Raw genomic sequence first — 25,001 nt, forward strand, 5'->3', positions numbered from 1 at the left:
AAGTTATACATTCATTATAGACAGGGTTAATCTTTATTCAGTCATTCGAATAATTAAAAATATGCCTGCATAATAGTATAAAAACAAAAATAGAATATGCATGCACTTTGAACTCTGCACGGTCTAATCTAAATACGATACAATTGAAACAATCGCTCGATAGGCTTTATTTGACAAATAATTACAAAAAATATTACGAAAATTCAAGTAATTACTTCGTAAATATTAAGTTTGTAACTATAAAGGATACTTGTTTCTTCTTCTTCATTCTAGTTTTGGAAGATATCCCCAACACAATTAAGTCCATTCATAGCTTTTGTCATAACAAGAACAAACTACTAGACATGCGTAGTTTGCTTTTGGAGTTGTCTCTCTTTGGGGTATGGGTGTCCCCAGATTGTAAACCTCATCTGCCATGCGGTTCGAACTCGTGAATTTTCGAGCGAACGACCATGAGCTTTAAACAACTGGACTATTTTTTTTCTATTGTATAATACTTTTTTGCAATATGTTGAAGTTAGCACACTGGTGAAATGCAAGTATAATTATGAAGAGCTTGACGTTATCCGATTAATAAAAACAAAATCAAACATTTGACAATTTAATATAATTTTCATGTAGAGCTGATAAACGTTGTTAGTATTGCGTTCTGATATGTGATTAAGTGTGCAATAATTAGCTTTAGAGAAAAATTAAGGTTCGTATAAGTCAAATTTGTTATAAAAAATGAACATGTAAATCTAATGTCACTATAAATTGTCTTCCAACAACATAACGTACATAAATGCCAGTGTTATAGTTATCGATGACCTGTGACACCTTGACGCTTGTGAAAAAAACAGAATAAGTTGTATTAGTAAGAAAAATATGATTCTCTCTGCATGATTAAAAATTCAACTCTTTTCCTCATTAAACTAAAACTCAATTTTTATTTTAGCTCTCAATTAAAAAACAAGTTAATAAAAAGTCTAGTGACAATTTAAGCACAATTTCCTTATGTTATCCATAACAATTTTAAATCGAGATAAATCATATATTCAGCAAATAAATAATGCAAGACAAGTAGTTTTAATAATTAAAAACGAAATAGAAAAAATATTTATTAACGAGATTTAAAAAATATGCGGACGTGTAGGGGGTAATAGAAAACATATTTATTTACGAGATTTAAAAAAATATGCGGACGTGTAGGGGGTATTTAGTTGTCGCGCTCTCTATATTGCTATATAGTACTGTAGTGTATTATGTATAATGTAATTTTTTAAAAAATTTTGTGACCGAACGAAAGGATATTTTTGAAAACTTTCTCGGCAATATTGTTCTAAATTATGGCAGGAATCGATTGGTAAATGTTTCAAGGCGCTAAGTGGTCTGGTTGCCGAGATATGGGCAAAAAACTGCATGTTTTCGAGGTTTTTTTGCTTTTCCGGGAAATCCAGGAAGGAATTCCGGGATTGTTTTTGGCCCACAATCATCCTCGGAACTTGCTTAACATATTTGCTTTGGAACTAGTCCTCGATATTGCTTCGTTGAGGAGGAGATACGACTTGAAGCTGCTTTCACAGATCCACACATCCACACATCCAGAAATGACGAGTTAATAATCGCAATTCCAGTATGGAAATTGCGCTAAAAAGTAACGGAGAGATGATAACAGGCAATGTAGAACGAACTAAATATAGGCATGGGAATAAAGTTAATGATAAAGATATGTAATGTTTCTAATTAATAATCATTAATAAAAAAATATGTATATAAAGTGTTTTTAACATGAATAATAATAATAAGGTATAATATTTAATTCTATCGCACCTTAAATACCAAGAACAACTGACTACAAAAACATCGCATGAATTCAGCTATTGATAAAAGTAAATTTTAGAAAAAAATCAGTTATTATCCATATTATTAATTTTTACAGACAATACATTTTTATGTTAAATCTGCATGTACTTTGGTATTTCTTATATACAGTTACTCGTAAGTTAACTACATGCGTTGTTTATTAATGATCCAGTTCGTGGTCATAATTAATAATTGCAATTATGAGAAATTGATTTTTTTTTGTAAAATAGAATAACGAATTACTTATACGTCTATAGAATTCAAAGTTTGTAATTAAAAGAGCAGTCAATCCGATCAAAATGGAAATTGGGAAAAAAAATTGTAATCGATCTAATCGTCACTACATTCACACTATACAAACAATCAATGTTTTTCTTTATTTTACGTCCGTTGTGTTGGGCATGAATGGCATAATAATACTGAACAATATACTTCTTTATTATGCAAACAATTCTGAAGGAAAAAGCTATTTAAGAAATACTATAGCTTCATTTAACAAGAATACAGTTCGTATACATTATATATATATATATATATATATATATATATATATATATATATATATATATATATACATATATATATATATATATTTAACGGAGGCGACCGAGTTGACGAGAATCCTTCCATCATATTGCTGACATGGATTAGGAATCACTCACAAACCAGAAAAAAGGATGACACATCTATGTATGAAATGTTGCCAGATAGCTTAAACAGTACTCAAGATATTTAGTATTTTAGCATTTATAGAAACTAGAAATAAAATAAAATACCACTTCAGTATATCATTGTGAAGCACAAACAACAAAGCAATATCAAAAAATAAAACCACGATCTCTAGCATCCTACTCCAGCGCATTTAATTGATGTTAGAAATGTAAAATAAATTTATGTAACCATTTCAACAGCACATGTATTTTCTACAACAATAAAAGGATCGTTGTGTAGCAGCCAATAGGCTGTCGGTCTCAGTCTAGCTTCTTGTTGAAAAATCCTGTCCAAAAATGCTTTTAAAAGATCTGAAGATGATGCAGGAAGTTGGAATAGTAGAGGATCTCCGTTCTTTATTCTGAACGCAATCTGTACATCAAGCAAAGAATTGTTTGGTGGTTTGCCCGTCAACATTTCTACAACAGTGCAGCCTACACTCCTGTAAAGAAAATACAATACTCAATAGAATCAAAATTATTCATGTTAATGATTAGGTTGTTAAACATCTTCATTTAAATGTTTTGTCTTCTATAAATGCATAGTGTTAGCAAAGTAAAAAGTATTTTAGGCATTTTAGTACTGAACCCACGCGCTTATATGCTGAATGATTAATAAAACAGATACAATCAATAAACATTGCATTTTCTTTTTAATCTATGTTAGTGGACATTTACAGGCGTTGTACATACGTTATTTAAATTGAATAAGCTAAATTCATGGTTAGTAAAGACGTTTTTGCATTTGGTCTGTAACTAGGCCAAGGTGATTGAGTTTCTACTTAAAGTTTGACGCTGATTCAGTGATAAAATAAACTGCTAATTCACTTTTTTTAATAATGTTGTCCTATATATACTATTTAAAAAATAACTAAATTGGAATGAGATAGCCATCAATAGAGTCTCTGTCCTGGGAGCTTAGTAGAGAGTGAAGCTGGAGGGGTTGCATTCCTACGAGTTGCATGCCGAGGAAAAAATGACCGAAAACATTTGAAAACAATGTTCCTTCTATATACGTTTTAACACAATTTAAGGTATTTCAAATATTTTAATAAAGGTTTTATGATAATTATTTGAAAACTAAATAATATTATACTGTCAGCTACCAAATATCTGCTCGGCTGGTATATTTTAAAATCTTTCCGGCTGTGTTGATCAATTCGGGTGCCATGTATCGTATTGTTCCAGTGTCTGCTTTTATTCCATTTTCATCAACAATTTCAGAGAGCCCGAAGTCAGTTATCTTAATATTCCAGTCGTCGTGCATTAGAATGTTGTTACCTATGGGATATAGAATATAAGAAACCAATGTTAAATTAGTTTACACCAGGTAACATATTTACATCGAACCAGGTGTAATGAAAAGTTAATTAATAACATGCTTATACTACTATTTTGAAATGTATTAAAAATAGTGCGATTTTCGTTGGTGGATTATTAATGATAATCAGTAATTTGAACGCCTACCTTTTATGTCTCTATGTAAAATATTGTTATGATGCAGGTATTCCACACCTTCCAAAATTTGAATGGTGAAATGACGTGTCAATGTCTCATTTAAACTTCCTCGTTTCGATATGAATGACGTAAGAGTACCCTAGATACAAGTTTAATAGTTAATAATAATAAAAACATGAAACTACTAAGGGAAATAATACATTTAAAGTTATTAACAAGTAAGTTACATGTTTAAGGTACTCCATGAAGATAAAAAGTTCATCATCTTTAATTTGAAAACCGTGAAATTGAACTATCCTTTTATGTTTTGTCTTTAAAAGAATTCTTGCTTCTTGCTTGCTCGTTTCCTGAAAAGTGAAATACATGTGTACGACACACATTGTTTTTAGAATACATGTTATATTTTCTTTTTTTGCTTAGACGTTTCAGAAATAAACATCATCTATAAAATTCCTAAAAGCGTGTGTCCAATCTAACAGTAAAAAAAGGATAAGTAACTGTTTCGGGATCTTCTCCCGTTCATAACCCAACACAGATTGGGCATATCAGGAGCAAATGTATGGGTGGGCGGTGGGCTTATAACTACCCCAATTGACCTCACACATACACGCAAACACACACACACAAACACACACACACACACACACACATATATATATATATATATATATATATATATATATATATATATATATATATATATATATATATATATATATATATATATATATATATATATATATATATATATATATATATTTATATATATATATATATATATATATCCAGTCAGAAATTGAGATCGAGCACCTAATAATAGACCATTAGTAACGCTAGCATATTGCATCAGTCACACTGATGTTTAAAGCACGTCAAATAATTTTTTTACGTGTTAAAGAAAAAAATCCTGTTCTTTTGTGTCACTTTAGCGAATGACGAAATCTGCATCATTGTTTACAGGATGCTATTGGCACGCTGGGTTATCCTATGAGCACGATGGCGCCTGTTAGTTTTAAGGAGCCAGGGGCCTTACGCTGCGCCTATGCGGTAGTGTAATCGGGAAGAGCGCCCCTCTACGTCCCTGACACATGTGTGGTCACCGAAGTGTGTTCTACCTCATTATTTCGGTAAGTGATTAATGTACACTCAAGGTTTTCATGCGTTAGTGTAGGAAAACCCGTGTCCCTATAATTATTATCCAAGCGCAGGCATTGTTTACATTTAAAGAACACAGTTTTAGAAAAGAAGGACACGCGTCTAAGAACATATGATTGGTACTGCATTGGTGATATCCTTCTAATATATTTCGTCAGACTTTCTTCTATCCCCGAGGCAACGCGCGGGGGGCGGGTACGCTAGTCAAATATAAAAGTTTTATACATATAACTACGGACGTAAATGGTTGCTTTAGATTGCATGCAGATTAGGGACTAGTGGTCTCCTGTATCTGGCTTGAAATAACGTGAAATATGATTGACTAATTCAATAAATAATATTATTTATTAAGCAACAGTTTATTGTCATTTCATCGCAAATCTCCTCAATTCACTGCGTTGGTGAGTTACATTTTCGTTAATTGTACTGTCGATTTAAACACTACATCGACATAAACTTTTCCCGTTTGTTGCCAAAACATATGAAGCAGATGGAGTAGAGTTCATATGTTTATTGACCCCGGCGTACGAGTGTGGTCGAAACTACGGATCCCAGGATCGTGTCTGTAGGACGTCCCATAGTCAACCATCAAGTAAAGGTTGCCGGATGTATGCTAATCATTATATGCCCCAAATGTCTTGGGCTAGACTGGAAAAGATGTAGATGCCTTAAACGACTGCACTTACTATTCCACATTGAACATAGTAATGTCAGCTTTATAAAATATTAATATTTAAAATTAAGTAGTTTGGTTGTATTTAATAACTGTACGCATATTTTAGCTTAGCAATGTCGTACAATTGTATTTTGACTCTTTGATTGATTAATCAGCGTATCTACTTTTATTTTCATGTAAACGAAACAATAAACATATTGATTTAGTAAAAGAAGTTTCATCAGCAAAACAGTACATTTATGCAAACACATTAAGAATATTTTACTAGATTGTATAGGACAATATATGTGAGTTACTTTTAAAAGAGCAGTTTTTATAATATAATTTAGTGTGCCAATGATGGTATCTGAATTAAAATGCACAGAAATAAACAAAATTGAGGGAAATGTTTGGGAAGCCTTAATAAAAGCTTCTGAAAATGGACAAGATACAATTGTAGAACTACCACTAAAAACGAAATTAACATTCATGTAAACAAAACGAATGAAAACGGAATCACTGCTTTAATGATTGCTGCACAACACGGGCATGACACAATAGTAGAGATGCTATTAAAATATGGAGCAAACATACATCACATTGAACAAGAAGGAATTAATGCTATGATGCTGGCCTCACAAAATGGACATGATAAAGTGGTAGAGCTCTTACTAAAAATTGGAGCTGATGTAAATTACGTCGAACAAGAGGGGGTCAATGCACTAATGCTGGCCTCTCTGAATGGACATACACAAGTCGTTGATGTTTTGCTGAAAAATGGAGCGGATATTTTCATAGTTGAGCAAAATGGGTGGGATGCATTAATGATTGCATCACAAAATGGACAAGACAAAGTAGTAGCGCTCTTACTACAAAATGGATCTGATATTAGTCACATCGACAACGAAGGGTGGGATGCTTTGATGTATGCCTCACAAAATGGAAATCAAAATGTTGTAAATATTCTACTCGAAAGCAAAGCAGATTTGTACAGAATCAATAATTACGGAATAGATGCACTAACGATTGCTTCGCATGCTGGTCATTATGAAGTAGTAGATATTCTACTTAGAAATGATAGAGACGGAAATAGTTTTAATAAATATGGAACAAATAATATTACATCTTCCGCACACTATGGCCATGAGACAGATGTCGGCAGTCGACCAGAATATAACGAAAACAAAAACCAAAGCACTATGAAGTTAAATTATGCCTTAATGACAGCGTCTGAAGCTGGACACGATAAAGTGGTAGAAATTCTAATTAAACAAGGAGCAAGCGCAAATCACGAGGATCAACATGGATGGAGTGCTTTAATGTTGGCCTCACAGAATGGCTACGATAAAGTGGTTAAAATTCTACTTAAAATGGATCGGAAATAAATCAAGAAAGTGAATATGGATGGACCGCATTGATGTTTGCGTCACAATGTGGTCACAATAAAGTGTTAAATATTTTATTTGAAAATAAAGCGGACATTAATCCAATTAATTTAGACGGCTGGGATGCAATAATGATTGCATCTGATAACGGACATGATGCCATTGTAAGTAATCTACTTTAAATGGAGCAGATGTGAACAGAGTTGATAAAAATGGATGGGATGCTTTGGTGGTTGCTTCGAAATACGGATATGATAAAATAGTAGGTATGCTACTTGAAAGTGGAGCACAAATTAGACAAAGTCATATTAATGGAGTTGATGCTGTAATGATCGCCTCTCAAAATGGTCACAGTAATGTAGTAGAGTGTCTGCTAAAATGTCACGTTGACATTTACCATATCGACCACCTTGGACGGGATGCATTAATGTATGCATCTTTAAATGGACATTCCACAGTAGTTGATCTTCTACTTAAAAGTGGAGCAGATATAAACCGAATACTTATAGACGGAAGCGATGCCCTAATGATTGCTTCTGAGGTAGGCCATGAAAACGTCGTAGATATTTTACTTAAGCATGGAGCAGAAATAAACAGAACGCAACAAAATAGATGGAATGCATTAATGTTCGTCGCACAAAATGGAAACGATAAAGTAGTAGATCTTATACTAAGGAATAAAGCTGATATAAACCATAAGGGGGAAGAAGCGGTGAACGCATTGTATTTAGCCTCTCAGTGTGGACAGGATCAAGTGGTGCATGTAGTTCTTAGAAATAAGGAACAAATAAATGAAATTGAACACAAATTAGCTTCGGCATTAATAATTGCAAGTCAAAATGGACATGAATATGTTGTCCAAAATTTAATACAAAATGAAGCGAACGTAAATTATATCCACCTACAAGGAAGTGACTAGTTGCAATTAGCCTGTAAATATGGGCATCATAAAGTAGTGGATATTCTACTTAAAAGTGGTGCCCAAATAAGACAACGCCAAAATAATGCGGATGATCCATTAATAGTCGCCACACTAAATATGGGAAATGCATTGATGATTGCTTCACAAAATGGCCATTATAAAGTGGTGAAACTTCTTCTACATTCTCGTCCCGGAATCCACAATGCAGAACATAATGGAATGGATGCTTTAATGTTGGCTTCTCAAAATGGACATGACAAAATCGTAAATATTCTGCTGAAAAGTGGGGCAGACATCAATCGCATAGATACACGTGGCTATGATGCATTACGGATCGCCTCAAAACGTGGAAACGATAAATCTGTAGAGATTCTAATCAAATATCTTACAGATATTAACGCGGTGTATCTTCATTATTGTTAAACAAATTACGTTTTACTTATCGAGGGTCGAACATGTAAAAACATGCCTGCACTTACCATCCACTTCTTTTGATTCTTTGGGTCTGCATACGTTTTCTTAGCAACAAATCTTTCTTCTTGCGGTCGTTCTCTATCCACAACAAGATGGACGCTACCAAAGCCTCCTACCGCAAGTGAGGTTTCTTTAATTTCAAATTGCTTCGGGAACTCATCAGAAAAAACATCTAAAAGTAATTAATAACTAATTAAGATCTCCCGTAAACTTTTTCGAATATTCTTATTTTATACTACGGGGATGGGAACTCGGGATATGGACAAATAATCAAGTTTTTTATATTAAAATTTTTAAAATAGAATATAATCATCTTGTAGAAAAATTAATTACGCACATAGTGAATAGCGAAAATAGCGTTTTTAGAAATAGGAAATAGCGTTACGTACCACAGGACATTACTTAAAATTTGACAGAAAACAGATAATTAGATATTATACTTATATGTGACATTCGTCTAACTATAAGAAACAGTGCTCACGTTATAGGCTTTTGAAAAACCAAAAGTAGAATAGGTTTTTCTTCCGGTATCGGAAATTGCTGAATATATAATACATAACTCCAATTTTGATATAATATTTATATATTAATTTTCATCAACCTAGCTGTAACGGCAATCAAATTATCGTGTTCACAGACTCACGTTGACACAGACAAACAGACAAGATTGCAAAATTAATTTTTTTCCGACTCGATGACGCGTAAAACGTGAATATTTTATACATCTGGATTTAGAATTTTCGCCCGCTTAAAATAAGTCCCCTATACTCCGACTATGATGATGTGTTAATCGGTAAAAACTTGAAATGTCCTGTGACTTTGTGCAGATTATAATACACACTCTATACTCTGCACACGAGAAAGTAGAAAAAAAATATATATTAGAAGTCCATGTATTTGTTTAACAGTTTTACTTGTAAGCTTATTGTAATATGCATACTTGTAAAGGCTAAAATCAACACGTATATTCAGATTAAAATGTTAACCTGTTTTTGTAGGTAAGATACCAGTTGTTCGACCAGCTCTCCAGAATATTGAATGGACGTTAGCTGATAGATCCCCATCATTGCAGATCACTAATTTTGCTAACGTTGCATTTAATTCATCGTCTGTAATAATTTGGAGACTTGCTTCTCGATTCCTACTTAGTTCTCTCAAACATTGTGTAGTAAATATTTGCTCGTCACGATCATCGTGTGTTAGTATTTCTTTTAGGTTTGAAACCCGTGGTAGCATCTGCACAGATACATTTGTCATCAAAACATGAGGAAAACGATAATATCTTTAAAATTCATCAACCGATAGGTGAGCAAATTTTATAACAAACATAAAATGTCTTCCTAAATGAGCCTTAGCTCAAAGTAGAAATAAACAATTATGATTACCTCATTCAACTCATCGTCATTTTGTTCTAAGATTTTAGCCAGCCCTTGAAGCAGCTCGGATCGTGAATAAATTTTTTGCTCCTCTCCTTTTTTTGTAACATCTTGCAATACATATTCTTTAAGACGACGTTTTGATTTCCCTGTTGTAACATAATTAATGGATACACAAACAAAAAGAAATTGTTTTGAAAAATTGGTATTGAGACACGTTCTTAAAGAGTATGCATAGCTTATTTATATTAATTAAAACGCCGATTAATAACTATTCAGTTATTGCAAACAGTTCATTAAATTAATATATACTTTTGCTTTTCGCATGCTTATCCATTCGTTACTATTGGGAGATCGCAAATAAAATCTAGCCCTCAGTTTGTTTTACACTTAACATGTAGGTCAAGTCTCATTGTCAATGTGACATAAAATTTGACATAGTTTAAAGCTTAAATACTTTTATAATATTAATTACAATGTAAAAATAAAAAATCATTATTAATTTTTAACTAGTATATAAAGATATCACACAGACTGCAAATGCATATAAAATTATAGGAAATAGTCATAGAAAAATTACTACATAAAGATTATTAAACCATACACGATCTTGTTAGTTTCAATGGTTAAAGTATGACAACATTTTGAAATTATAGTACTTTATGTCATTGTTGAGTTTCTTCTAAGCCTTTACTTATTTAATTTTTATCAATTTAAATCTAAACTTTATTTGTACACATGATGGTTAACTATTGAATTCAAAAATTGTAATTCATTGGTCTATACATATTTACTGACTTTTATATATTCTTATTTATTTCCTAAATTAGTACATTATACCTGTGAAAAATGAATGTGATTAATAAGGTACCGCTTCAAGTTGAAGTCAAAAACTTAACTTATACAAATATGTTATTACTTATTTTTTAATGTTTAGTTTAAGGATAATAAGAATATAAACTGCTAGGCAGATATGTGTTCTGAGAATATCATGAGCCTATTTTTAACACCATATTTAACTAATTCAAGCCAATGATATTTAGTGACACAATTAGAATTTAACAAGTTACACAAAACAGTTTAAGTCATTACTTATTGCCTCCGTGTCTGTGGCAGAATCGTCTTCTATAAGCAATAGCAGAAGTGTTGCAGTCATTGATGTGAATTTTTCTTTAAACTCCATGTTTTTAATAACCTATTAAACATTAACATCAATTAGATTCTGAGAAGAGATGTTAACTTGCAATGATAAACTTAGTCTACTCTAGTATTTAAAAAAGCAGTACTTTCAAATGTAACGTGAAGTTAAAGGTTATGCAACCATTAATTTTAAAAAATGAACACAAAAGATACACTGGTTGATTGAAAGTGTGAAGTGACGTGCCCTTGTTTGGTAAGGTAGCAAAATAGTATGAGTGATGAGAGTTATTTACTTAGACTTAGATGTATTTACGTCCCTAACACGAATCTGAGGATTCTAATCTGAGAGCTGGCTGGCCTAAATGTCATCCTGCAAGTATTTAAAACAATAACAAACAAGAAGAATGAAAAAATTCCTAATATACCGACTCCGTGTGCTCGATGGACGTTGGGAAACTCCAAGTGTCCATACGTGCTCTACTGTTGAAGCCCCAATTTTAGTCAATGATTATACTAGTCCACCGTTTATTACGTTTTTGGCGCTAAACATAACGAATAACGTAGTTGTCATATCTTCATGATAACGGCCGGAGTGGTCAAGGTCATTACAGACGGGACTCCAGCAGACGCTCCTGCTCTATTTAGTCAACGATTATAGTAGCCCACAGTAGCCATTGTGTATGGCGTTATTAAAAACAAAAATAGACGTCTTTTGCTCATGGGATAGGTCGGAGCACACGACCACAGGTTAAACAGTCACTGGATTCCATGTCTGAAAATTGCCGTAGTGGAACTCTCAGCGCCAATTCGCATCATGCCGTGACAAAACCCCTTCAACATTAAATGTGATTTTTGCAGAAAACAGCCCAAAATAGACTAATCAACTTCTTAAATTTTCATGGCAGTGTGATGAAAAACGTGCAAATTCATACACGACAATGCTACACTCACAAACACATACAAATTATCTTTCATTTTTATATGTATAGAACATTTTTACTAAAGTTTTCAAGCTATTGCTTATATACTTAACCATATGTTTTGAAGCTGCAGATGTTTGATAATACAGTAAAACTTTTGCTACTATACTGTATACTGAGTACTTTAGAGTGTGTTCAATTGCATGGCATTTTATGAACAATATACATTAAAAACAAAATGCAATTTACTTAAAGTTATACAATTAAATAACATTAGCGTGTTGTACCATTTACTTACATCGTATGTGTTGTTTACTGAGAAAAATTTCTTTGCTCCCTTCCTTCTGGCAATGTTATGTAAAATGGGAACAACTTGACTAATGATACATTGAGATTGGGAGTTCTGTAATTTAAATATTGACATTTATTTTATTTTTTGTCATCAGAGCTAGTAGTTTATAGAGATTTTGACTTAGTATTACATCAAGTCAGCAGATCCTGATTTAGTCCAGTGCTGAAAGAAGCCGATTAGCAGATTACATTGTTGTCAGAGAATTATACGAAGAGTTTAGAATAATGTTAGGCATAATCAGGACACCGGCCGTAATCGCAAAGTTCAACTAAGTGACAGGCTAATACCTTTCAAATACAATTTGTCACAACGAATTCCTATTCACGGAAAACTTGGCATAATTGGAATCCAACTTTGAAGCGAGGGTTGCAGATGTGTTTCAAATATGGTTCACATGTGGATGTGTGGAAGTTGTAGGAATGTTAATAAGGCTAACGAAAACGTTCATGATATAACAATACACAAATATTTTTTTTTAATCAATAAGTGTGTAATAATACCAAATGATATCACTTCAATTAAAAGAGAAAACTAAAAACATTTTACCTGTAAGTTATTGTGAGAGATGAGGAAATCTGTAAACAATTTTACAACATCCTTCTCGGCCAAACGCTACAGGTACAAGTTGAATAAAATAAAGAAATAGATACATAATGTAATTTTTTAAGCTGTGTAGCTCTAAATATTTTTTAAATACCAATAAGAAAGATGAACGTGTAATAATTACCAAAGCAAACTCAGTACTTTGATGACTACCATTTATCAAAAGACTCAGCATATCACGAATTAAAGATAAGGAAAAACCTGGTGCTGTTGTATCAAGAAGATTTTCATCTTTTAAGCATCTCAACGTTATATCTGTAACGATGAAGTTTTAAAAATTGCTTAATTTCTTTATAATTTGTCTCTTAGTTTCGATAATTTAAACCTTGAATTAAAACTACACCGTTTATCCGATCAACATGAAACTTTGGGAAGTTGTTGGGAATACTCGGGGGGGTGGGGGGGGGGGGGGGGGGGTCTGCGGAAAAAAAATAATTTCAAATTCGCAGGTCTGATGCCCCGGGTGGGTGCGATTTTTTTTCTATATATACGGTACATAAAAATAAAAGTCGATTGCGGCTTCACAACGTTTATTCGATCGCCATCAAAAGTTGTGAAGTTGATTAGAATACTCCAGGTGAGGTTTCTGTAACAAAAATCTTTTCTTTTATTCTTGCAAGGGCGGCGCCCCGGCAGGGTGCGATTTTTCACAATATACGGTATATTGAAAAATGAGAGTCGAATGTGGTTCGACACCGTTTATCTGAGTGCCATAAAACTTTAGGGAGTTGATGAATACTCCCGAGAAGTTTTCTGGGGGGGTTGAATTAATTTTCGCACTGGCAATCGCATTGCAACCATGTTACGGTTTTTTAAACAGATTTGCATCAAGCTGTAAAATGTACGTATAAATATACAGGCACATTTTAAAGTTTTCAGCGTGTTGGTGTGGGGTTTGGTCTACTCTGTGTTTGAGCGTGTGACGTTTGTGGGTTGAGGAATGTTAGTTTAACTGTCTCAGTAGCGTAGAGTGATTTTTCGGTGTGATGCGTGCGATGTTATCTTTCATTTTAAAGTGTAGGCATTATTCGTGTGTGGCGACGTAGATCGGGGATGTATGGAGTTTGGTTCGTAGTGTCGCTCATGGTGACATACTCTGTGAGTTGGCGTAGGTTTCCGATTTATGCTATTTAATACCTAATTTCTAGAAATAACTGTTTATTTCATGAGAATTTCAAAAGTACGGATATTTTGTTTGATACATATCTCTTCTATTATCCAAATAGTATATTGCGTAGCAAATCTATCAATGAGAACACAATGATCTTAACATCAAAGTACAATGTAATACATAGCATACAGCGAGACAAATGAGTATATATATATATATATATATATATATATATATATATATATATATATATACAAATGAGTATATATATATATATATATATATATATATATATATATATATATATATATAAATATATATTTATATATATATGTATATATATATATATATATATATATATATATATATATATATATATATATATATATATATATATATGTACATATAAATATATGTATGCGTGGTGTGTGTGAGTGTGCGTGTTTGTGAACGAGGTACATTGAATACCGTTAGAGCTAGGTCGATGAATTTCTATATATAATTATTACATTCAACTTTTCATTTCGTATCGACTTTATGGTTACCGTATGTAGAATTAATTAGAATTGCCGTTTTTCAGAAGACTTGATTACTGTTTCCTATACATAGTTGGAATTTCACATGTACGTGAAATATTTAATTCTCTGTTGTTTTCTGTCAAATGTTGAGTAATTTCCGGTGACCAGAAATAGTACTATACGCTATTTATGATTTCTCAAAAAATGCACATGAATTTACAAAGTACTTCTGATCAGCACTATTATATTATTTTTTGAGTTCATTTGGTAGGCAATTATTTTTTCCACAAGATTGAATTCTATTTTGAAAAGCTAGAGTATTTAAAAATGGATTAAAAGTCACAACTATATCCCGAGTTGTCATCACCCGTAGTGTTATCTAGAAAATTAGGGTAGATCACTCCCGCTTTATTTTAAATAGAGAGCTGAAAAAGAATTGCGCACTGAATCGACGTAAGACAGAATTGAGAAGATAAAGTAACTGCGCACTATATGAACGTAACAATGTTTTGCATAACGAAAGAAACTATTTTTATTAAAAAAAAAATTAAATATATCAAACATCTAATTAAGTCAAATGTTATGTCACGGTGCGATTTCGTCGTAGTGCCTTACGTGAAAAGATTTAAAGAATTCGGTCCGTTTAAAGTAGGCCTATTCTATTTTTTTTAGAAATCGGACATAGCGTAAAGTAATACTTTCGCTCACCTGAAATTGATCTTATTCCTGGGATTAAAATTTCGACAACGTAACTAAAACGTAACTCAAGTTATTTTTAGATTTTACGTTGGAATAGAATCCATTACCCACATCTGAAATTTCGTCTATCTTTTACAAACGGTACTGACGATATAAGCTTTTCAAAAATCGAAAGCTGATTTTAAGTACCATTTCCGTTTACCTGAAATCGCCCAAAAGTAGGCACAAACGACACATTTTATATAGTACCTATATATGAAATTTTGTCAACATAACTGAAAAGGTACTCAAGTTATAATATAGACAGACTCCGGGTTGTGTAAAACGTATACTTCGTACACGACGAAGTAAAAGTGTAAAATACCTGAAAATTTAGGGGAGATCACTCCCTCATTAATTTTACTTGCAAGCTTCAGTCGTTCTGTGTAATCCTCGAAACGAAAGTTATTTACTATCACATAATTTCGTTTTAGAATATGGTTTATTATTTTGTACAGGCGACCTACATGATCTTAATTAAACTAGGACTAGATGTATGTTAGCGCCAATAAACAAGATTTTTAATTGGGAAATTAAGTGCACACATGGAGGCAACAAGCAAAAATAACAACTATGCGAACAAAATATAACATCGTAAATGTAACATTTCTGTTGCATGTAATAGCAATTAGTAGCCAGCGCCATTCAAGAGAAAACTAAATGAAAGAGTATATATTACAAAAACGTATTTTAGTATTTTACTTCTTTAGACGCAAATTTCTACAAGTAAAATCGTGGCCACAGTAATGGATATATTTTATTACTTTAAAATGATTTGACCAATGATTTATGGGATAGGTAGATGAATAGTGCAAGTGAATAATTACCGGCTAGTTTAAGAATCGCTATATTTCTAACGACAGAACAATTATCTGACCGCTAAACAATGCAAGGTGATTGTCCTGTCTATAAAAAAAAATTAAGCGGTCGGTTCAGATACTTTTGATAACATCTTCTTTACACCGGTGTCCTCAAAGGGTATCAACTAAACCAGAGATAGCAACACAGTCAGTGACTTAACATACGAGTGGCAACACAGTCAGTGACTCAACATACGAGTGGCAACACAGTCAGTGACTCAACATACGAGTGGCAACACAGTCAGTGACTCAACATACGAGTAGCAACACAGTCAGTGACTCAACATACGAGTGGCAACACAGTCAGTGACTCAACATACGAGTGGCAACACAGTCAGTGACTCAACATACGAGTAGCAACACAGTCAGTGACTCAACATACGAGTGGCAACACAGTCAGTGACTCAACATACGAGTAGCAACACAGTCAGTGACTCAACATACGAGTGGCAACACAGTCAGTGACTCAACATACGAGTGGCAACACAGTCAGTGACTCAACATACGAGTGGCAACACAGTCAGTGACTCAACATACGAGTGGCAACACAGTCAGTGACTCAACATACGAGTAGCAACACAGTCAGTGACTCAACATACGAGTGGCAACACAGTCAGTGACTCAACATACGAGTGGCAACACAGTCAGTGACTCAACATACGAGTAGCAACACAGTCAGTGACTCAACATACGAGTGGCAACACAGTCAGTGACTCAACATACGAGTAGCAACACAGTCAGTGACTCAACATACGAGTGGCAACACAGTCAGTGACTCAACATACGAGTGGCAACACAGTCAGTGACTCAACATACGAGTGGCAACACAGTCAGTGACTCAACATACGAGTGGCAATCTAGTCAGAGACTCAACGTAACAGTAACAACAAAGTCAGTTACTCAACATACTAGTAGCAACATAGTCTTAATGTACGAGTAGCAATCTAGTCAGAAACTCAATGTAACAGTAACAACAGTGACTCAACATACAAGTAGCATTATGCTCGAAACGTACATAATGTTGCTGTGACAGCCAATTAGATTCGGCTTTCAAAGTTTCAGCAGTAAGTTTAACTATAAACTACAACAAGAAAACGTAAACAATTAATAACGTATAACTCTAACATGTCTCTTAACTTAAAATATAAGTTGTAAATGTAAATTACCAGCATAGTTGAGTTGTAAAAGTGAAGAGGAAAACGTATGTCGATCTTCCTCATTTATAGTAGAGAAAATTCTCCACAAACATCTCTGGTACATGAAGAAATGTAAAGCGTCAAAGTCTCTCATGTTTGAAAACTCAGACATGACTTCAGAAACAAAGTCCAACAACTCTTTGCAGCTTAATGTCTAAATGTAAATTTAGAAAAAAAGAATATAAAACTAAACAAACTGATGAAATAAGTATTCGTAGAATATGAAAATACATTTAATGTAGGTTTTTAGTTTAAACAATTTGAATACTAGTAGAAAGATTATCTTCAAAATAAAACTAACATAACTGGTTAGGTAAGCTTAACTTTACATGTATTGTTTTACTATAGTTAGCTAATATCGCAGGAGGTCTAACATTTAAAAATTTTCATCACTTATAGTCATTATATATTTTGAAAAGTATTAGGTTGTTACAGACAAATCAACTAATTAATGGGAATGTTAACTGCACATTTACTTCAAAAGGTAGAACATATTTTACAGAAAATCACTGGTATTATGGAAGTGATATGGACATTAACCTTTTTGACGAGTGCCTTACCAATTAAGTTATATTTTCCATCATAAACATTGAATAGCAAAAGATAATTACTGCATTTGATATTAAAAAGTTTAATTAATTATTTTTACAATAAATATAATTAGTATTGTATAATGTGTATTTAGAATGGTTCAAATTTGTTTTCAAAATTTAAAGGCTAACAATTATATCTCGTCCTTTAAGACTTTTTAAAATGAGATTAAAGGTTAAAATATTCTTATATTCTAAAATATAGGAAATTTTAACTTACGTAAAACGTATTAACCTTCACGTAGGGACAAAATCACATTTTGTATTAACCAATGCAAATAACGTATCAGTGCAGGCTTTATCAGCTTATTACATGCATTTAAGTTTACCTAAAAATACATGATATTGCAGTCGATTCCGCTTATTGGATATCCCTTTATAAGGGAAACATTTTACAGAACCAATTACAAAAGGGCAATCGCACATTCGTTTAGACAGGAAATATTAATCCTTATAGGAGACGAACCTGACCGTTGTTTAACTTAAATAAATGTCTGTTTATGCGAATAGAGCATATCCATGTTAAAGACAAACCTCACATTTGAAGACATAAATAGAAATGCCCGCAACTACATTAGCTGTTGTATTAAATTAAACTCATCGAAATGAAAGATAAATCGCTTGTTAATAGTCGCTATACGAGTTTACATGAGTGCGTTAAATCTTGGTTTTCTTTATCCATGTTGCAAACTTCATTTTAGAAAAGATAATATCAGCAAGGTTGGCTGATTTAAAAGACGTGACCGAATTTTTCAATAAAAAGTGAATTAATTTCATTATTTATGCTATGTCTCCAGTCTCTAACCAAAACGTACCGAATTATTATAAAAATTTCTTTTATTCAAAGCGCTTATTCACTTGGTTTTTTTTTTAAATTTATGATGAGCACAATCTAAAGTCAGGTACACTCTAATTAAGTAGTAAGACTAATTCAGGTCACCAGGATAGTTTTCAATTAAATATTACCATCATTTTTACTAAAGTAAAATCTGGATACAGTTTTAGTAGCCTAAATGGAGTATTACAAAATCTTTTTGATATCATTCAACTTTCAAGCCGCCTTCAAATAAACTGTAATTATCATAGTGTTTCGGGTCAGCGATATGTTTTGTGCAAAAGCTTTTCGTTGTGTGTGTGGTTAAGCAGCAATAACTGAAACACGATGTAGACTTTCACAATAATATACGGCAGCTAGATTCAAACCTCATGGCGGTAGTCGCCTTGCATTTTAATTATATTTTAAATGCTAATATTAATCATTGCTTTATATTCATCTAGTATTGAGCATATACTTTGTATTATGAAAAATTTGCTTGCACATTTAAATATAATTTTTTTTACATTCAAATACAAGTTTTCTGTTGACGACCATCTTTAAATACAATTTGCTATACAGAAGGTTTACCAAGGATATTAAAGCTTTGGCGTTAGTTTAGATGTTGTAATAATGAAAATTGGACATTGATTTAGTAATACACACATGACACATAAATAAAGAGATAAAAAGATGTGTCCTACCTGTTTATTCTGAACATAAACCACACTTTTTAGGTAACATTTAATTGACCTGTAATGTGAAATAAAATATATATTATTTATACCCTTTTAGTTAAACTTTGAAAGAGACATAACTGTATATGTTTTACTGTTTAAAATAGTAAGCGCATAATTTGATATACTATTCATTTTCAATGTATAAAGAAAATAAATTGTAATGGTTGTTGAAATTACTAACACGTTTGAAATGTACGAATAAAAAAAAGTTGTGATTTCGGTTATATAACAAAGTATTTTAAACAGAATTGTACAGCACCAAATATGCCTGCAACGTAATATGTGCAAAACACGCAAAAAAATCTTAGGTCGATATTAAGTTCTGGAAATATGAAATATGTCAATGTGATCTTAGTTTATTTTATTTCTTACTGTTTAAGATACTTTTGTTTATAAAAATACTTACTTTAGATAACTATAAAAGAAAAGAATGTTTTAGCAAAATGAAAGACACCGACGGTTTTGTGATAAGTATTGTGAAAGCAACATAATAACAAATACATATATATCAAAATACTTTTATTTGTATTCAACTGACCAGCCATGAATTTAAATCGCCGATCAATTACGGTATGATTGTCTTTCTGGTTAAGTTCCCAAGTTTATTATTATTTTTTTCTTTTATTAAATAAATAGTTCCAAACTTAAGCAGTTTACAGTTATGTGCCGAGGTATAAAACTGAGCAATTTATTTTTGCAGCATAAAAAAGAATGTCCTTATACATAATCTAAATTTAGGTGAAATAAATATTAATTTTACAAAATGAGATGTTAAAAAGAGTTAAGGTTAAAGGATTACATATGAGGTAATACATAAAAACGCACCCCATACCGCACGACACGACACAACGCAAAACAAACCTCACACAATTTGTTCCACATACTATCTTACAACATAACACATCCCACTATACCAAATAGCACAAACTCACTAACCCTACCATCCACAGCCAATCACTCATCTGTTGATTACTAAACTTGAGAGCAGACAATGGTTAAAGCTTGGATTCATTCAAAACATGTGCAGTAAACACCGATGGACATGTTTAATATACCACTTCCGGTTATAAGTGGTCAATCTAAAATTTAAAGTCATTCAGGAAAAAATCTTTTACTAACTGAAATAGTAACCAAGATATCGTTTTTTACACGGAGATAGGGCAAAGTACCACTTTTGTTTTGTGAAAATCGTTCACAATTTGAAAGAAACATGCGGATACAATGTAATACTTATATGTGAAATTTAGTCCATCTTAAACGGTACTCAAGTTATTGGCTTTTCAGAAACTAGCAGTTGAGTAAGTACCGCTTTATGTTAAACGTCGAGATTTGATAAAAATCTGAATTATGATTCTTCGCACCATAACACTACTTATAAGAATACAAGTAAATGCTCAAATTTAATATAAATATACACATTTATTCAAGTTCAAAACTTAGGCAGTAAATTTCAAACTCTCAATTAGGAATACTCTCATGACCTATTTGTTGTTAATTTTTTGTAAGTTAGTTTTCTCATGAGTGTTTTTCTCAAACACACAGATCACATACATTATCACATAGGATTAAAAGCGTCATTAAAATATATTTGTGATAAAAAGGGTGTTATAAAAATGTAATCTACCTTTGATTAATATCAGTATCATGAAAAAAAAGATAAACCACATAAATACGAATGCTGATGACTATGATCATAGAGGTTGATTTTGTACTCTAAAATGTCAACCAATACATACATAATGATACTATTTACTAGTAATAGGTAAATATACTCTGTGTAAAAAAAAGAAATTCCGCAGTATAGAAAAATTACTTACTTCCTTAAATTCTGAAGACCATATCTGTTTGTTCCAAATATGTCGTCTACTTTCAACTGTAGTGTTTGATCATAGAGTCCAAATTGATTCAAGGCTGGATATTGTTTGAAAAATGTATTAAAACATTCAATCGTTATCCAATGTGTTAACTTTAATATTAGTTAATTCAACTTGAAAAATATTTTATTTTTCTATTTTAAACTATCTATACACATCCACACATTAATTTTCTGGGATATTACATTAATTTCAGCCTATTCAGTTTTTATAAGTAAAGCCTTTTTAAAATATAATAAAATGGCCTTGTTCAAGATGTTGGTTTTCCTCAAACAATTCTAAACTTCACATGTTCAACGCCTTTGTTACAGGGGACAGTTAATTTTATACAAGTTAAAAGTAATCGTTGAGATGGGTATACATTTCCAGTCAGTGTGTGACAAAACTGCCTAAAAGTTGCCCTTTCAAACATGACGGTCTATGGGGCAAGTGAAGTAGAGTTTACTTGTTTCTCTGACCTCGGCATATGAAGAGATAGTGTGGTCAGCACTATGCCCAGCCGCCTTTACTTTCCCTAACGTGAGTTAGGTACCCATCAGAGTTGGGTGGACTCAGGGACGGTCTACTGACTTGAACCCGGATTCGAACTCGAGACTTACGGGTTAGCAGTCCAGCTCTCTACCGCTAGACTACTCCGTCCCAAAAAATGGCGTCAAAACAAACACCACCACTTATTTTAAATAACATATATTATTAAAATAGTTACACATAAATCTATATGTAAGTACATTTCATTATATACATATACTTATTCATATACTATAAAATACTTGCCTATTTTAAGTAATAAATTGATATGTTGGAACATTAATGTTGACGTCGCATCATCGATTATTTTAAAGTTGAATGAAGAAAATATATCAATGACACGCTTATGTTCATTTTCAAATGCAAGGAAACATGCATCAATTAGATACACAGTGGAGAGAAATAATCGGTTGTGTCTTTCCATACATACATCGTTTGCTAACTTGTTTAGAAGAACATTTAACGTTTTCTCGTTTCCCTTTTGACATGCACTCATTAACGCATCCAAACCAATTATATTGACATTGTGAAAGTCAGCTCCACTCTGTATTAGAATGTCTACGATTGTATCGTTTCCTTTTTCATCTGCAATCAATAACGCGTCCAGATTATTTTTGTTTCTGTGGTTTACGTCTGCACCTCCTTTAATTAGAATATCAACGATTTTGTTGTGCCCATTGTTAATGGCAAGCATAAGCGCATTCCATCCAAGTTTGTCCAAATAATGTATGTCAGTTCCACATTTACTTAGAATATCTACGACTTTGTCTTGTCCATATACAGATGCCATCATTAATGCATTCTTCCCTTCATCGTTTACATAAAAGATATCTACTCCACCATGTATTAGAATATCTACGACTTTCTCATGTCCTTTTTCAGCTGCAATAAATAACGCGTTAATCTTATTTTTTTTCATGTAGTTAACGTCTGCTCCGCTTTTAATTAGAATATTTACGACTTTGTCGTGTCCTTTATCACAGGCCACAATTAATGCATTAAATCCATATTGATCCACATAGTGTATGTCTGCTCCACATTTAATAAGACTTTCTACGACTTTATCGTGTCCCTTGAGACTTGCAATCAATAATGCATTCCATCCACCTTTTGTGACATAGCCTGTATCTGCTCCACTATTGATAAGACTTTCTACAATCTTGACGTGTCCAAGTGTAGATGCAATCATTAATGCATCCCATCCATCTTCTTTCACATTATTTATACCAGCTCCACCTTTAATTAAAAGATTTACAACATTTACATGTCCATATTTAGATGCAATCATTAATGCATGCCATCCATATCCTTGAGCATGGTGTATGTCTGCTCCACTTTCAATAAGAAGGTCTACGACATTGTCGTGTCCATTTTTAGCTGCTATCATTAATGCATTCCATCCGTCTTTATTGTCATAGTTTATATTTCCTCCACATTGCAATAAAATATGTACGACCTTATCGTATCCATTTTGAGATGCAATCATTAATGCATCATAACCATCTTCATTAAAAATATTTATATTTGCTCCATTTTGTATCAGAATATCTACGACCTTGTCGTGTCCATTTTGAGACGCAATCATTAATGCACTAAATTTATCATTGTTTACATTGCATACTTCTGCTCCCCCTGTAATTAAAATATCTACGATCTTGTCATAGCCATATAGAGATGCCACCATTAATGCATCCCATCCGTCTTCGTTTTTATATTGAACACTTGCTCCGCATTTAATTAGAATATCTACGACCTTATCGTGTCCTTTTTGAGATGCAATCATTAATGAATCCCCCCATCTATCTTCATTGATTATGCCTACTGAGCGTTTGATTAGAGTATCTACGACCTTATCGTGTCCGTTTTCAGATGCAAAAATTAAAGACTCATTCAAATGTGTGTTTACATACTGTACGTCTGCAGCATATTCAATTAGAAAATCTACAACATCGTGATGTCTATATCGCAATGACAACATTAACACATTCATTCGAACTTCAATGCCATGCATCTTTTCTGCTCCAGATTTAATTAGCATAACCACGATCTTGTCGTAGCCGTTGTGAGATGCAACAATTGATGCATTCGATCCATTTTCTATAACATGGGTTATGTCAGCTCTGTATTTATTTAGAAGTTCTACGGCATTTTTGTATCCATTACATGATGCAAACATTAATGCACTCTGACGATTTATGTTTACATGAAATACGTCTGCACCACCATTTAATAAAATGTCCACGACCTTGTAATGTCCATTCCATCCATCATGACGGGCATCATTTATGTCTGCTTCATTTTGTTTAAGAGTATCGACCACCTTGTCGTGTCCTCTTAGAGATGCTAACACTAACGCACTTTGTCCTTTGTCGTTAACATGGTCTATCTTTGCTGCACCTTTAATTAGAATAACAATGACATTCTCGAGTCCATTATCAGATGCAAACATTAATGCACTCCAACCATTCTCAGTGACAATAAGTACGTCTGCTTCACGTTTTATTAAAACATCTACGACATTGTCTTTCCCATTTTGAGATGCAATCATTAATGCACTCATTACATTTAGGTGATTGACGTCTGCCCCACCATTAATCAAAACATCTACAACCTTGTCGTGTCCATGTACTGCTGCAAGCTTTAAAGCATTCATTCCATTTACCCCTACATATATGTCTCCTCCGCCTTTAATTAGAATATCTTCGACCTTGTCGTGTCCATTTACTGCCTCGTACGTTAAAGCATTCAGCCAATTTACATCCGCATAAAGAACGTCCGATTCACCTGTGATCAGAATCTTATCGTGTCCATTTTGCGAAGCGATTATTAATTTACTGAAACCATTTATTTTGATTATATGACGTACGTGTGCTCCACCTTTAATTAGAGTTTCTACGGCATTGTCGTTTTCAGATGCAAGCAGTAATGCATTATGTCCATCTTCGTTTACAAAGTTTGTATTTTGTAAAATTGGTATAGACGCCATCGTGTGAGCACAGATGATATATTATTTACTTGAACGTCACTACAACTGCCA

At 32.8% G+C, this 25,001-nt stretch overlaps 3 protein-coding genes across 3 annotated transcripts; 1 reads left to right on the forward strand and 2 right to left on the reverse strand.

Annotated features, from left to right (window-relative positions):
• Positions 1 to 2,473: 2,473 nt before the first annotated feature.
• On the reverse strand, positions 2,474 to 4,355 carry LOC131946836 (mitogen-activated protein kinase kinase kinase 2-like). The gene is made up of 4 exons (XM_059307808.1): positions 4,241 to 4,355; positions 4,023 to 4,152; positions 3,662 to 3,836; positions 2,474 to 2,998 (listed from the first exon to the last, which is right to left on the reverse strand). The coding sequence occupies exons 1-4, from the start codon at positions 4,256 to 4,258 to the stop codon at positions 2,737 to 2,739; spliced, it is 585 nt and encodes a 194-aa protein (XP_059163791.1). The 5' UTR covers positions 4,259 to 4,355; the 3' UTR covers positions 2,474 to 2,736.
• Positions 4,356 to 6,389: 2,034 nt separating this feature from the next.
• Positions 6,390 to 7,208, forward strand: LOC131946846 (ankyrin repeat domain-containing protein 29-like). The gene has a single exon (XM_059307818.1). It carries the CDS (start codon positions 6,390 to 6,392, stop codon positions 7,206 to 7,208), a length of 819 nt encoding a protein of 272 aa, XP_059163801.1.
• Positions 7,209 to 12,518: 5,310 nt separating this feature from the next.
• LOC131946847 (ankyrin repeat domain-containing protein 50-like) lies at positions 12,519 to 24,950 on the reverse strand. Its single transcript, XM_059307819.1, has 5 exons — positions 22,395 to 24,950; positions 17,389 to 17,572; positions 13,120 to 13,250; positions 12,939 to 13,004; positions 12,519 to 12,554 (listed from the first exon to the last, which is right to left on the reverse strand). The coding sequence occupies exons 1-5, from the start codon at positions 24,948 to 24,950 to the stop codon at positions 12,519 to 12,521; spliced, it is 2,973 nt and encodes a 990-aa protein (XP_059163802.1).
• Positions 24,951 to 25,001: the final 51 nt, after the last annotated feature.

The sequence above is a fragment of the Physella acuta genome, unplaced genomic scaffold (assembly GCF_028476545.2).
Source record: "Physella acuta isolate Inbredline_101_S28 unplaced genomic scaffold, ASM2847654v3 ptg000572l, whole genome shotgun sequence".
Lineage (NCBI taxonomy): Eukaryota > Metazoa > Mollusca > Gastropoda > Physidae > Physella > Physella acuta.